The sequence below is a fragment of the Ascaphus truei genome, chromosome 7, assembly GCF_040206685.1.
Source record: "Ascaphus truei isolate aAscTru1 chromosome 7, aAscTru1.hap1, whole genome shotgun sequence".
NCBI classification, from domain to species: domain Eukaryota; kingdom Metazoa; phylum Chordata; class Amphibia; order Anura; family Ascaphidae; genus Ascaphus; species Ascaphus truei.
The window spans coordinates 30,875,700-30,891,435 of NC_134489.1; the positions used below are offsets into that span (position 1 = coordinate 30,875,700).

At 41.5% G+C, this 15,736-nt stretch overlaps 1 protein-coding gene across 1 annotated transcript; it reads right to left on the bottom strand.

Moving 5' to 3' along the window:
• Nucleotides 1-2,438: 2,438 nt before the first annotated feature.
• On the bottom strand, nt 2,439-14,866 carry LOC142499950 (extracellular calcium-sensing receptor-like). Its single transcript, XM_075610008.1, has 5 exons — nt 14,609-14,866; nt 11,353-12,192; nt 9,802-10,026; nt 3,796-3,919; nt 2,439-3,355 (listed from the first exon to the last, which is right to left on the bottom strand). Exons 1-5 carry the CDS (start codon nt 14,864-14,866, stop codon nt 2,439-2,441), a joined length of 2,364 nt encoding a protein of 787 aa, XP_075466123.1.
• Between the last annotated feature and the right edge of the window lie 870 nt (nt 14,867-15,736).

Below are 15,736 nucleotides of genomic sequence, written 5' to 3' on the forward strand. Positions count from 1 at the left end.
CTCCGACCTTGCACCTCTGACTCCTGCCTCGACCATTGCCTGTGTTCACAAACTTGCTCCTTTACCGCCTGCCTTGACCCCAGCCTGTGACCACAACTATTCTATTCTCGATTCAGAAATCTAGCTCTCAGTTCAGGTCGGTGATCTATATCCTATCTGAGCCTTGTGTGTCACTTTCTTTTTAGAGACAAGCATCGTTAGAGAGGGAAGGTTAAAGGAGTACACCACAGTAGAGAAGCATTTTTAACAGACCGAGAAAAAGCAAATACAATACCATATTTCCCATAAACAATCAAAGCCACATAAACACGTAAATACATCATCCTAGATAGAGCGCTCTTTGGAATCATTTTCTGCAGCTCACTGTAAGTTTATCTGTGTTGCCAGGGGTCCTATGTTTTATGTCTCAAGATGGCCGCAAGACTCTCTATCTCCATCACTTCATCTACCTTTTGTACTACTATTTTCTATGGTGGGGTTAGATGATATTTCCACATAGCCATTATTGAGCCTCAGTTAGAATGTGGATAATTGGTCTCATACTGTCTGGATTTATATTCTCAATTGGCTTTGCTAGGATAATTACTAGTGGGTCCGGGGGGATTGTAATTCCCATTGTTTCCTGGATTAGAGTTTTCACCATTGTCTAGAACCTTTGTACCTTGGAACAGGCAGGACCTGAACTGAGCTTTCCACGGAAGGAAGCCCTCAAATGTTACTGAGTTGAAGCAGTTCTGTAAGGAGGAATGTGCTCAAATTCCTCAAAACCGATGTGAGAGACTGACCAGCAGTTACAGGAAATGCTTAGTGAAAGTAATTGCTGCTCAAGGGGTACTGAATCTAGAAGTTCACATTTTTTTTAACACAAGAATATTTAATGTTTAATTATTTGTGGATAAACAAATGTAGAAAAAGTATCATGTTTTGTGGTATTTGTTTGATCAGATTATCTTTATCTATTATTAGGACTTAAATTAAGATCTAATAACATTTAGGTTTGAAATATATGAAAATCCTAAGGGGTTCCCAAAATTTTTCTTGCCACTGTATATTGTGAACACTTTGATATAAGTACAATTATTGTGGCAACTCCCAACACACATTTTAGAACACTGGTATTGGATTAATTTCCCTTTGATCTATTTATTTCCTTGTTTAGAAACTTCTAGCTTAACAGTTGAATAAACTTTGCTCATGAGACATGATGCCTAAACTCGCTTCAGACCCCAATCGATGATGGTGCACCACTACACAACTCCAAACTTTAAAAGTAGCCAAGATGCAACCAGTGTCAGTAGCTACAGTAGACAGTACATACTGTATCTGAGTCATAATGACTGTCAAATAATTTGGTGTTCTGTATAGTGACAGACCCGACAGAAAAGGACGAGGTCAAGGAGTGAAATTACAGTAAGACAAAGTAGGACTGAGGAATTGAATTGGGACTGAGCCAATTACTTTCACGGATGAGGCTGGACAGGACAAAGGATCTCCATATAAATTGAGGAGGCACAACAAAAAGGGACAGTATCATTAGCGCGCTATGAGTCTATCCATGACCGCTCCAAATCCTAGAATTGGCAGGGGTGGTTCATCCTCAAATTCTCGATTATGGTCTATTTCCACATATCATCAACAACCTCACCACTACTAACAATGTCCCCACAAGGATGAGTTTCCACAGGCATGGAGATGAATGGAGAAGGAACAGAATCATATCTCACAGCAGAGGTTCACTGTGTAACCCGACTGGGCCTAGTGTGCCGTTGAGGAGGAGTGGGTGACAAACGACTCCATCGGAGGGTGGTGGTGGTGGAGGTGCCACTTCCAAAATGACCTGCAGCAGAATCATCACGGGAGACACGTTAGGACGCACAGGTTTACTGATGCTGTCTCTCCCTGACATCAACATTGGTTGGTCTGCAAGTGCTCCTGCAGAACACTATCCCCAGGCATCCTCCACTCCTGCCCTTATGCACCGCTGCACCAAAACTCATGCAGTACACAACCACATAATCACTTATATAGCTATGGCTGGGCAATCGGAAGTATTCCAACACCATGCTGGTGGCGTCTCCACCTGTGTGCCGGAAGAAGGGCCAGTCAGAAGACCAGCAGCACACCCAAGGTAAGGTATGGGCAGGGGGCTGATGTGGGATATATATATTTAATTAATAATCTTTAAGATCTGCTAGAACAGCATATGTTAGGCCAGGTAAAGCTAGTGTATATGTACTGTATATATATATATATATAAATACACACACTTGGGGGCTAAATTTTAAAAAGGATGTTGACTCCCTTTAAATGTGTTTATTCTGATGTACTGTATATTTGCAAACTCATGTGGCCAGTATTCCTATTCATGTTTTTCAAATCAAAGGCAGATAGGCAGGTTGAGATGATCAGAGGGTGAGATGTACAGTACCAGGTCCTATTCACAATCCTCTCTTATTCCTGTTTCTCCCTGTTATAAACTTTTTACTGTTCATCTGAGGCTGTATTATAATGATGTAGCATTTTGGAAAAAATATGCAAAGAAGGAGCCCAGAACTTGAAGATAAGATGGCAAAAACCTCTACAGCCACCATGTGTTTGCCTTTGGTGCTGAGATAAGCTGGGATAAATGTCAACCAAACACTGGCAAAAACCAGCATGCTGAAAGTGATAAACTTGGTTTCATTAAAAGTATCAGGGAGCTTCCTGGCCAGAAATGCCACTAGGAGGCTAATAGAGGCCAAGAGACCCATATAGCCCAAAATGCATGAAAATAACACTTTGGATCCCTCATTGCATTCAATAACTATGGTTCCAATCTCTGCTGCCATATTGAGCTCTGCAAAGGGGGGGAAACTGGCCAGCCAGACAGTGCACAAGATTATCTGGATCATTGTACAGAAAGGAACAATATAAATGGGAATCCTGAATCCCACCAGCTTTCTTATCCTGCTGTCCGGATTGGTAGCACTGAACACCAGGATGACAGTGATAGTTTTGGCCAGTATCACGGAAAGGCAAACAGAGAATATGACCCCAAACACCACCTGGCGAAGCATGCAAGTCGTCATGGTCGGTCGACCAATGAATAAAAAGGAGCAGAGGAAGCAGAGAATGAGGGAGATGAGGAGGAGGTAGCTTAGCTCTGTGTTATTGGCCTTTACTATGGGAGTCTTGCGCTTTATTATGAACAAGCAAAGCACAGAAACTGTGAGAAAACACAAAATTATTGAAATACCAGCCAAAGAGGCTCCTAAAAAATCTTCATAGGAGAGGAACTGGATGAGTTTTGGCACACACAACACTTTTATGGTATTAGGCCATTTATCTTCTGGGCATCTGAGGCATTCACTGTTATCTGGAAAAAAATAATAAAAATAATAATTATTAGATTAACAGTCACTGTTCCTGTCTTGAAGACAAAGTTGTCCAACTGCGAAAAAGTTCACACAAGGCAAGATTATAATTTGTTTTCCTAAATCATTTTTTTCCAATCTTTTCATACACAGCAAACAACAATTTAAATTATGTCTACAGTATACTGACTTATTGAGGATTTGTAATTAGGAGCAGAACTACAGAGCCCTGCATCCTATTCCTATACTGCTAAGTAAGATGATACAGTACGTACAGAGATTTGAACGATCTGTGGTTGCTGACAATTCATATCCAGCTTTCAGATATAGGAAGGACTAACCATAGATTTCAGGGTAATGATTTGCTAATATTTTTCTGTAACTAAATTAGTAACAAATGTTGGAAGTACAGTATTTGTACAGTATGTGTAGTATTACACACCAGCAGGGTTGAGGATCTCCCCTTCAGAGCATGGTAAACAATCAAAACAGCAGATCTGTTGCCCTTGGCGTGTGGCTCTTCTGTGGCCTTTTGGGCATGGGGCACTGCAGACTGATAAAGGAGCCTGGAAGAAAGTGAGAAATGATGTCACGTCCATTGTACAATACTATGTAGTAGATCAACCATATGATGTAGTGCCTCACTCACAATGCTACATACAAACATTATGCAGGGCATGGTCAATAGGGTGTGGCTATTGAGTCTATAATTTAATAGTGTCAACACAAGCTCAAAGTCTGTTTTCTAGGACCATAATATGTAAGCACGGGTAAACAAGTGGTGGCTGCAGTGAATCAGTTAGGAATTTTGTGGTTGGAAGTATTGTAGTTCAGAGTACAAAGCCATTATGGTATATTGCATGATGTATATTGCAGTTCCAACATCATATCCCTGCCGTCTCTTTTATTTACCCAGATATTTAAAAAAAGACTATTCACCAAATTGCCATCTTTAACCTTTTACGCAATTTCTAGGTTTGCCAGGGAAAACTAGGATTTCTATAGCCCATACTGTATCCCAGTACCAGAGGCAGAGTTATATTAGCAGATAAAAAAAGACCATAAATACACCAGGGAAGATGTAAGGTTTGTGTAGCTATTCAATCCTAAACCTATACACTAATGAATGTTTCAGTTGAGGATCTCTAAATATGTTCTCACTTAGAGTCTCTGGTTATAAATCCTTATATACCGGTACAAAGTATGGCTATAGTTGGAAATCACTGAGCTCCGATAAAGGATACCGGAGCTCCATCCCACATTAACCGCCGTTGACTAACGCAGGATTTGGCTGATATACTGTACAGTACCTTACCAGAGATTAGGGAATCTCACCTTATGGGGCCTTTGCAGTAAGCATTCATAAGCGAGTTATCGAGCACTTATTGCCCAAAATGCCTACTGCTATTTAGTAAGTGTCGATAAGTGAGCGATAAATGACTGAATCATTCCAAAACATTTTGTTAAAAAAAAAATTGCAGAGTGAGCAGCGATAAGCTACTTATCGCCGCTTTCAGGAATGTTCATAAACTCGTGCAATTCTAGTAGCCGTGATTAGGTTATCGACGCCTATCGCGGATCTAGAAAGGCGATTTTTTCCCCCAAATCCAAATGCCAGGAAAAGTTGGTGTGAGGGTGGTGAGAAGCTGCCGGTAAGCGGCGAGACCGGCTTTTTTCTTAGAAAAATAAATGCATTTTTCCTGAATCGTATTGATGCTGGGCGTCTCCAGAGCTAATACCCGTTACTATCAGCACCAGAGACCCCCTGCATGAATCCGATGCATGAAAAATGCATTTACAGGCAACTTCATTAACTTAGCGGCTAACCGCTAAGGCAATGAAGGGGTTAACCACCAATGTCATGCTTATTGTGGGTAGCGGGAGTGGGTAAAGGTGGTATTTGGCCCTTGGTGGGTGTTTAGGCCTTGCGGGTGGACTTAACCCCTTCATTACCTTAGCGGTTAATATCACTAAGGTAATGAAGTGGTTAAACGGTCCCACTACCTACCCGGTAGGCCTAAACACCCATTCATCTACCACCGCTACCCATAATTAAAAAAAATACAACAGCCCTACTATCCACCTTCTAGGCCACCAAAAACCATTACAATATTTAATAAACAACAATACACAACCCTCCCACCCCCTGTGCCCCCACATAAAACCATTATTTATTTTTTTAAACACAGGATTAATACCACAGTCCAGCGGGGGTTCTGGGTGGTCCCCACGGGTGTCCACAGGCCCCACAGCGCACCCTGGGGGTTCCCACGGGTGTCCATGGGCCCCAACAGGGTCCACGGGTGGTCCCTGTGGGTGTATGGGGGTCCCTGGGTCATCCTAACGGGTGTCTGGGGGCCTTCAGGTGGTTCCCATGGGTGTCTTGGGGCCCTCGGGTGGACAAGGAAACTGGGGACTGTAGAGGGGCTTTAAGGAGCAGTAGATGCCAGTAAGCAAGATGGGCTTAGAAAAGGGGAGGCAGATTTTGCCAACAAGGATTTCAACAGAGGGTGGGCTTGGTAGGCAATGTAACATTGTAAATTGTAAGGTGGCTGCAATATAAAATAACACCCCTCCTCCTCTCTTTGACCATCTCTCCTAGAAATGGAGTATCCCTGAATAGCAAAATTTGCATCAGGAGTTTTGGCTCCATTTCCTAGATTTTGTAAAGGCTTTTGATACTGTTGATCATGCTATCCTGCTTAACAAACTCCAGTGCTCTTGATTAGGGAAACATGGTTTCATTCCTACCTATCAGGTAGATCCCAACATGTGTCCATCTCAGGATCTAACTCCAACCCTTTGGATATCACATGTGGTGTCCCGCAAGGCTCTATTCTGTTATGGGGCCCCTACTTTTCTCAGTGTTCATCAATGATCTTCCTACAGCTTGTAAGGGAGCCTCAATACACATGTATGCAGATGACACACTCTTATATGCACATAGCCATAGCCTCTCCGACCTTGATCACATACTTCAATCTGACTTTTTGAGACTTGAAATATGGATTTCCCAAAACAAACTGTTTTTAAACACTGACAAGACTATACCAATGGTATTTGGGACCAAGACTAAATTTTTAAAGCTTCCAGTGACTGATCTCCAGATCAGAACCAACGCTAACACCACCCTAGCTCCTGTTATTAGTTTTAAATACTTGGGAATATGGTTTGACGCCCACTTAACATTCAGGATGCCCATTGATACCCTGACATCCAAAACCTATGCCAAACTAGGTGTACTTTACAGGAACAAATCCTCCCTAAGTCTGCTGGTCAGAAAGCGTATCGCACAGCAGATGCTAATGCCAATTATCGACTATGGAGACATAGTATATGGCTCGGCACCCCAAACCCACCTTAGCAAACTTGACACCCTCTACAATTCAATATGCCGTTTTGTTCTCCAATGCAACTACAAAACACATCACTGCGAAATGCTCAAAGAACTAGATTGGTCATCACTTAAGTCTAGGCGCAAAGTACATCTTTGCTGTCTTGCCTTCAAATACTTTCTGGGCAAGCTACCCATGTATCTGAACAAGCTTCTTACCTCTACCACATGTAGTACTTATCATCTGAGATCTGACTCCAAAAGACTGTTCATGGTCCCAAGGCTCAACAAAGAAGCCGTCTGCTCCTCCTTCTCTTACCGTGCACCCCAAAACTGGAACAACCTGATGCACCAGGCCAACGCTTCTAAAGGTAAGATACATATTGGATGTATGTACTTCTATTTTTACAGGTTTTTTTTATTGGATTTTTTTGTTTGTTTTTGTTTTTCATTGCCCATTGACTGCCAATGTATTCATCTGTGCCTGTTTAGGGTACAGATGAATACAGTAATAGCAAATGCATTTTTGGCAAATGCATTTCTTCTATTTCCTTTTATATTTTCTATTTATTTGTATTGTTTAGATTAAATTGTTTGGAATTGTGATGGCTTGAATTTTCTTATATTTACAGATTGTTTTGTGTTTTTATTTAATGATGGGTTTTTTTTGGCTACTGGTTAAAATTGGTGTTGTCTAGTATTTGGATTAATTAATTGTTGTGTTGGTTAGTGCTTTTAACCATTACATTTATTTTGGGGCTAGTGGTGTGATTTATTTAATTGATTTGTTAGTGGTTTTATGTAATTGATTGGTTAGTGGTTTTATGTATTTAATTGATTGGCAAGGGGTTTTATTTAGTTAATTACTTGGTTGGATAGTGCTTTTAATTATTCTTTATGAGTGTTTAGGTGCTTGTTGTATCTGTTTTATTATTGTGTATTTTGGACATTCATGATTTTGTATTAGGGTGACCATTGAGTGCTATAGTGACTTATCATGCCCATATTATATGGGTATGATGTAGTACTATGCCACTCAATGGGTACAGGGTGTGTATAGTGGGTTCGGGGTGGGTGGTTAGGCTTCCTGGGTGGGTAGCGGGGAGGGTGGGTTAACCCCTTAATTACTATAGCGGTTATTTACCGCTTCGGTGATTAAGGGGTTAGGGGCCATTAGATTGTATTTATTATGTATGCTTTCTGGCAATGAAGGACATGGCCCTGCAGTATGCCCATGAGGGTACCCTTCATATTGTCAGAGATAAGTAGAATGGTTTAATGTACTTTATTTATACTGCCTGGATAATGTTGTGTTTAATAATGGGCAAATAATCTATTATCCATCTGGGTGGGTTATGCCTTGGCCATGTTTGGCGCTTGCTGGCGGAAGCGTGCTGACGCGCGCTCCCGCTCAGCACTGAGCCCCTACAGCCGCAATTAGAGCGGCTTTAGTAGGGGCTCACCTGCGCTTCCGCGCGCTTGCGGTAGCGCAGGTCTTAGGGGAATTTAAAATTCCCCTGCTTGCCGGCGAGACAGGCCGGTCACGTGAGCGGTTCGCCCAATGAGGGCGAACCAGCTCCGTGATGTCACTGGCCCGCCCCCGGCCATTGACGCGTCCGCCCCCGGACCGCCCCCTGACAGCCTGCTGAGAGCACTTGCGGTAAGCAACCGCAAGGCCAGTAAAAGCACCCGCTTTCCCTGAGCCTCAGGCCGCCAAAGCACGCCAGCGGTAAGCGTGTCTGAGGCCTTATGTATTGGTACATACTACATATTTTAAAATACATTTTATTACTAGTGTAGATGAGCAGGGGGTCTCCGGAACAGATCTGCATTGGTTTCATGTCCAAGGACCACCTGCTTCCCGAGATAGAGGCTCCATTATGGGGTGCCAGTATCTCCTATGCATGTTAATGTCCCACGTCCCGTGACCGTGCAAATTAAATGCATAGGAGATACCGGCACCCCATAATGGGGCCTGTATCTCGGGAAGTAGGGGGTCCCCGGACCTGAAACCAACGCGGTTCTGCTCCGGAGTCCCCCTGCTCATCTACACTAGTAATAAAATTAATATTAAAAAACATACGTTTTCTGCGACATTTGCACTGGGAGAGGCAGCTCTCTCTGAGCAGCTCTCTCTGCAGCAGAAAGGAATCGCCGGGTTAGGCCTTTTCAGAGAGGCGATCATCCCGCTGCCGGCAACTCGCCCGTTTAGTGAATTTTGCTATCACAGGTAATGAACGCTTTCTGAATACCGTGATAGCAAAGCTCACAAAAATGGCGATTTAAATGGTCCGGTGATTTTTTTTTTATGAACCTTTACTGCATAGGCCCTATATGTTCTTAGTCTGTACTCTTATAGATTACTCCTTTTAATTATGGCAGAAACAGGTTTCCCTGCTGTTCAATACTATTTTGGATAAATTAGGGGTAGAGAAGGGACAGAGATAACAGTATGTTTCATGCTGGTCCTTATTTTAGGCTTGTGAACCGTACATGCAACCATCCCTGCAGGATACCACCCCACGTAGAGGCGGAGGTTGCGCCGACATCGCTGGATCAGCGGATCCGCATTACCTTCCGGTAATAGGTGTAGGAGCACCTGGGCAGGTACTTCAAGTGAACCAACTATAACACCTTCAGTTCTTGTGGGCAGCGTTGTCACACACATTTGGGTGGCTTGTTGCTTCTGGACACAATGGTGGTTGGGTGCCCTAGGGCCCTATGTACTTTGGGTAATAACCCATCAGCTGGGACATTGGTTGGAGGACATTGTGGGTTACGGCCCTGCGAGGCCAAGTTGGTGGGGACATGGTACTATTGTTCATTACTCTTTTCATGCATGCAGTAAACTGTTATTATTACTATCAATGTGTGTATTACTGTATTGGGTCTTGTAACGGGGTTATCCAACATAGTAGGTTCCCGTACAGGTGGAGGTGCTGCCACCAGACGGATAAGGCACACCCCAGGCTCCCGGCAGTGGAGGTTCAGGCCTCTTCTGAGCCGCAGGTAATGCACCACATACACCGTAGCTACCATATCTCCCAGGGGGTGGGGGAAAGTGTGTTACACACAGATAACACCTTATACTGAGCACTGCTTAATAATACTTACATGACTCTGTCCATTCCATAAGATTCTGCTTTGGTCAATCTGCAGTTCATGGCCTTTCGGAGAGAGGGCATCAAAGCTTCCAATGTGGACGTATTGACTGCTCCCATTAGGGAAGAGCTGCCAGTTCAAAATATCCATATACACGGGAACATCACCATTCTCATCAAAAAATATCGTCTTACCAGCAGTATTGTTGAACTTCACTTTTTTGACGTAATAAAGCAGCTGAAAGGCAAAACATCACTAAAGCAGCAATCACTTTTATGAGAGATTGTACTTCTATTTTGAAAATTGAGCTACAGTTGTCCTGAGTTTTGCAAAATAGATATCCCTTGGTTTTACGCTAGTAGACAGGCATACTAGTTGTAGCCGATTTAGCTCACACTGCTAGAACTGCTACTGTACCTAGAAAAGCAGTGGCTGTGGGTTCTAGTCCTGTTGGATCTAAAATTAGTACAACATTCCAGTCACAAGGTGCCTTAGGTTTGTCAACTCAATATAGTTCCAATGGGAATCATTTTAGGAAGTGTGGGATGGGACTCATTTAAATATACTTTGCATTACCATTAGCATATGTCCTTGGGTACCTCAGGTGTACTCCTTTTTGGGGAGAGGAGGAGCAGATGAGAGAGGTCGAGGGAGAGATTTGCCGAGAGATCGATACACGGACTAAGAGAAACAGAGAAAATTTAACTTCTTTTACTTACTCTTCCTTAGTATGGCCCATGTTTTACTAAGCAGTCTCTGCCTATAAGACACTATCCAGTGCTAGGAAAGAAAAACTTACAGCCCATTGAGGTCAAGGTATCTTATGGCAGAAGACTTCACATATTAAACATGGGCTTTAATGATCAGAAATATCTTTTTGTTTTGAAACACTAAAAATCATTATCAGATGCAGCCAATAATTACAGCTGCTGATACTCTTTTAAAGCGTTATAATGATTTACAGTACGAATGTGCAATGGGTAACAGACAACAGAAAGATCTTCGTTATTAAAACAAGAGCAGTCACTGTGCAATGTGAAATGGTCAATGTAAAATTACCATATGACAATGACAATACATATGTGGTTTTTACAGATTCTTCTGTTAAAAAATCTGTTGTTGGGTTTTTGTTTTCACAGGGAATAGGTTAACCCCTCTCCACATTAAACATACAGATCTCTATATTGATTCTGATTACCTCTACTAATAACAGTGATTGTACTCAGCATAATTTATTTATTTATTTTACAAAAAGGCTCATCTTTTTTCCCAACATTCATGAGAAACCACTTTAAAAGAAACATTTCACAAGAAATTTAACAACTAAGATCAAATAGTGTTTGAGATTGTAATGTCTATTCGTTTTTTTTTTATTTTTAACTGTTTTTTCTTTCTCGTTTTCTCCCAGATAACACAACATAACACAACATATCCCATAAGATCATTGGGTTTCTATAGGGTTCTATGGCATTTTGGGTGCACAATATCACAATATCCCAACATATCTCACAAGAGGAAACAAATCCTGTTACTGTACATCTGTATATATGTGCTAGGTTGTACCTGCCAAGGTTGATGATTGTAAATATCTGCACAAGATCTGTTTTTGAACGGTCCTTGACCTGGCACACAGGAGCTCATCTGGTGCAAAGCATGAGCCAATGCAAAAACTGCGTTGTGAATTTTGTATGTGTATTTGAAGTTGTAGACATCATACACAGATGGATCAATACTGTCCAGTCTCTCCTTGCCGGTGCACTGAGGGGTTCCTTCCTCAGATGGTTTTGTAGATGTATAATTGTTGGTCTCCTCGGCTGGCCAAATACAGCCAAAAGCATTCTCCCAAAATGTCTTCATGAAGATGTCATCTAAAAACTTGGAAGGATGGATGCTGTAAAGAAATTCCTTGAAGCCTGGAATCTTCCCAGTCTGATGAGCGACCCCCAGGCTACCATTTAAGGTTTTTAAAATGTCTTTTCTGAGAAAATCTGAAATGGACCAGCTGCCACTGCCAACCCACACTTTGTCAGTAATATTGTGAAAGGAAGCCTCTTCCATTAGAGGGATGAGGTTCTCAATGGTGCAATACACAACAATCGCTGTAGCTCTTGATTTTTTAACGACATCTACAATTCTGTAGACAGACTCCATGGAGCTATAGGTAGGAAGAGTCTCTAGGAATGCAATGCAGCCACCGTTCTTTTCAATCTCTGTGATTAGCAGCTGACTACCTGATCTTCCCAGGTCATTGTCTGTGCTGATGACACCCACCCATGTCCAGTTGAAGTACATCATCAACCGAGCAATGGCAAAAACTGTACTGTTGTCATTGGAGAGTGTTCGGAGAAATGATGGGAACTGTATTTTATCACTGAGACGGGGGTGAGCTGAGGCATAGCTGACCTGACAGGTAAGATAATAGACAAATGTTCATGGTTACATAAACCTCTCAATGTGTTGCATATTTCTGTATCGCTAAAAAGAGGTTAAATATATATAATTTTGTGGAGTAATAGAAATAATGAAACAACACTGTTATAGATTATAGAACTCTATAATAAATGGGTGAACTGGTCTGAAACGGTTCCACCAATACTCCTTTAAAACATTTTTTTTATTACAGTAATACCAAATCCGATTCACACAACAAAACCTTACTGTGGATTGGATGCTAAGAAATCGTTGGCTTCAATCCTGTCGACATTTGTTTTTTTTTTAATTTTGATTTGATTCAGATTTCAATAGCTTGAATAGGGAGAAGGAGAGGAGATGGAGGAGAAAAAAATATGTCCATTTCTAATAATAAATAAAAGGTTCTCCTTTTATTGGGAGTTGTAGCATTTTGTTAGAAGATCACTTGCTACTGTAAATTGCTTGTAGACTATAAAAATAAATGACACACTCTTGAAAGAATGTAACATTTTATGTTGACTGTTAATCAAAATTTTAAAGAACTTTGGTATTTGTGCAACAGAGTGGGAGGTTTACCAGTATTTTGGCCAAATAATGGACTTCCTTAGAATAGTAGTGCCTCCTACTTATCCCTCATTACTTAAGTGGATGATGTGAGGTGTAGATGTGACCAGTATAGTTTATTCCCAGGTCAGGATATAGTGTTATTAATTATGATACACTGACTAGGAACTGCAATTAGGTCCTTTAAAAGGTAAGTAATATATTTTGTGTAGTATAGTGATAAAGTGAAAAACAGGCGCAAACAGATAAAGGGGTTGAACACTTAATATGTGAACAATAAAATATACTTTAAATGAGTGAAAAACAAGTAAATAAATTCACGTATATACAGTTTCACCCCCGGCTCTGACCCACTGGGAGGGGTAGTCTTCACTCGTCCCAAAAGGTTACAGTAGTAGACACGGAATCCAGGGGGAGCATGGGGAAGAAACAAACAAATCTAATGTGTAGCAGAATGACAATGGGTTAAATGAAAAGGTTTCACAATCTTGGCTCTTTTGAAATGACTACTTACAAGATGTAAGAGTCAAAACAGCGGGGATGACTATTAGTCAATGGTGGGTAAGTGATGCAGTTGTCATCAAGATGGTCCTGGTACTCAGGAGGATATAGCCCAAAATGCAAGAGAGAGAACAAACTGGCATAGCGCAGATCAACCAAGCTATAAAAAGTTTATGTAAGTAAAAATATATACACTCACAATGTGGAAGATAAAAATGGGCATGTCACACTAAAAAGTGTAATGGAGGGTATCAGCAGCCAGCTGGCTCACCATCCCGCAACTCTCGGCACTCGTCTGTCTCTGCCTCTGCTCCACTGCGTCGTCGCACGGCTCGGTGTCTGACGTTAGATCCGGTTTCATCGGTTTGGTGGGGGCTGACCTTCAATGACTCCTCTCCAGTCAGCTCAGCAACAGAAGACTCCCACTCTTCGCGTTTCGCTACGTGGATCACGTCGGCTTAATGCCAGGAAGGATACACTTCTCTGAGCCGCCGGGTCCACCAAACCGATGAAACCGGATCTGACGTCAGACGCCGAGCCATGCGACGACGCAGTGGAGCAGAGGCAGAGACAGACGAGTGCCGAGAGTTGCGGGATGGTGAGCCAGATGGCTGCTGATACCCTCCATTACACTTTTTAGTGTGACATGCCCGTTTTTATCTTCCACATTGTGAGTGTATATATTTTTACTTACATAAACTTTTTATACCTTGGTTGATCTGCGCTATGCAAGTTTGTTCTCTGTCTTGCATTTTGGGCTATATCCTCCTGAGTACCAGAACCATCTTGATGACAACTGCATCACTTACCCACCATTGACTAATAGTCATCCTCGCTGTTTTGACTCTTACATCTTGTAAGTTGTCATTTCAAAGGAGCCAAGATTGTGAAACCTTTTCATTTAACCCATTGCCATTCTGCTACACTTAGATTTGTTTGTTTCTTCCCCATGATCCCCCTGGATTCCGTGTATACTACATATATTTTGTGTAGTACAGTATACTAGTATTGTCAGTATCATGGCTAATTTCATGGGTTAAAGGGCTCTCTCTATATCAGCCAAAGTGGGCGTTTAGGTATTTTTTGGTTGAAATTTTGACTAAAAATGGCCAAATCGGCTTAATCGGTGGATATTGAATAAGCCCCTAAATATCTATCTGTCACTACCAAAGTGAATTAAATCAAGTAGTACTTTGCAATCTTTGGTAATTTCTCTTCACTTACAATTAGATTCCACCAGTGTTATGGTATCTGCCAGCATTCTCCTTATACCCTGTATTTGGCTGGACTTGTACAGTCTTATCAGCAGAATATTCAAAGTGATGAGATATTTCTTGCTTACCTGAGGATACCTGTAGAGTCCCAGGATTTGGGCTGTAGGCATTGAGGCCTTTGATGGCATATCTCCGACTATAGCAGATGGCATGAATTTTCCATGGCAATTAAAGTTTGGCACAAAGTCCTTTTTTCCTGATAAAATCCACATTGTCCCCATTAATGACCTCACTTCATTGTAACAGGAATCATAGATTTTGAAACCCAGTGTGACATTGGGCAGGATATCCGGTGTGTTGTTAATCTCCATGGTGGCGTACACCATGGTTAGGAGGTAGCGGTAATACCGGATATGAAATCTGAAAATGGAAAAAGGTTTACAAAAATTACATTCCAAATTAAGTTATTGATGTATCCTTACCTTGACCTTCAGTCTGTACATGATCCTACTCCGCATCACTGTTCCTGCTTCTCTGCCAACTTCTCAGATTCTTCTGTCTTTCACCTACTCCAAAAACAATAGTCTGCAAATAGATTTTCTTTACAGGGTATATCCTGGGGTTCGGGAGCTCCTGTCTTGACGTGTACATTATAGATGTATTTTATGTGAATACATGGAATGGCATTATGGGTTTTCCTATGGCTATGTCAGCACCATCTAGTATTATTAATTTTCTATTTACATTGATTGTGCACAGATTTCAACTAGTACTTTGTATATCCTTATCTACAATAGAGGGTCATATTCTTCAAACTAAAATAATTTATTCTTCTTGAAGACACTTAGGGGGTTATTCATTAAACTGTAAAAGTGCACTTGGGAGGAAGGGAGTCTCTGTGCAATAGTGCACCAATCGACACTATAACAGTTTAATGAATTACTAGTCCTGGTGTAACTTAGAGGGGCGTTTCTTCGTGTCCACTTTGTTTTAATAAATGCAGCAGCTCTTTGCCTTTAGGGTAATGCAATTATTTAACCTGCCGATTGATCCGTTTTCCCGTGATCGATCAGTGACGACACTACTTCCTAGTGTATGCAATATGGCCGCCTATTTCAAGAAAGGAAGTTGTGTAGCTTCCTGAATAGTTTCTATAGCAACCTAAGGAAGCTTAATACATTAACAAAAAACATTTAAAAGGCCATAAAAAGGGAACATTTAAAAAACAAAGTGTTCTCTAATGTTACACAACTGAT

What these genes read in the sequence shown, in the direction of transcription:
- LOC142499950 (XM_075610008.1), bottom strand. Translation starts at nt 14,866, where the DNA reads ATGGTGTACGCCACCATGGAGATTAACAACACACCGGATATCCTGCCC. An exon ending in GACTCTACAGGTATCCTCAG is followed by an intron (nt 12,193 to 14,608) that starts GTAAGCAAGAAA and finishes CTTACCTGTCAG; the next exon opens with GTCAGCTATGCCTCAGCTCA. An exon ending in TATGGAATGGACAGAGTCAT is followed by an intron (nt 3,920 to 9,801) that starts GTAAGTATTATT and finishes ACTTTCTTCCAG; the next exon opens with GCTCCTTTATCAGTCTGCAG.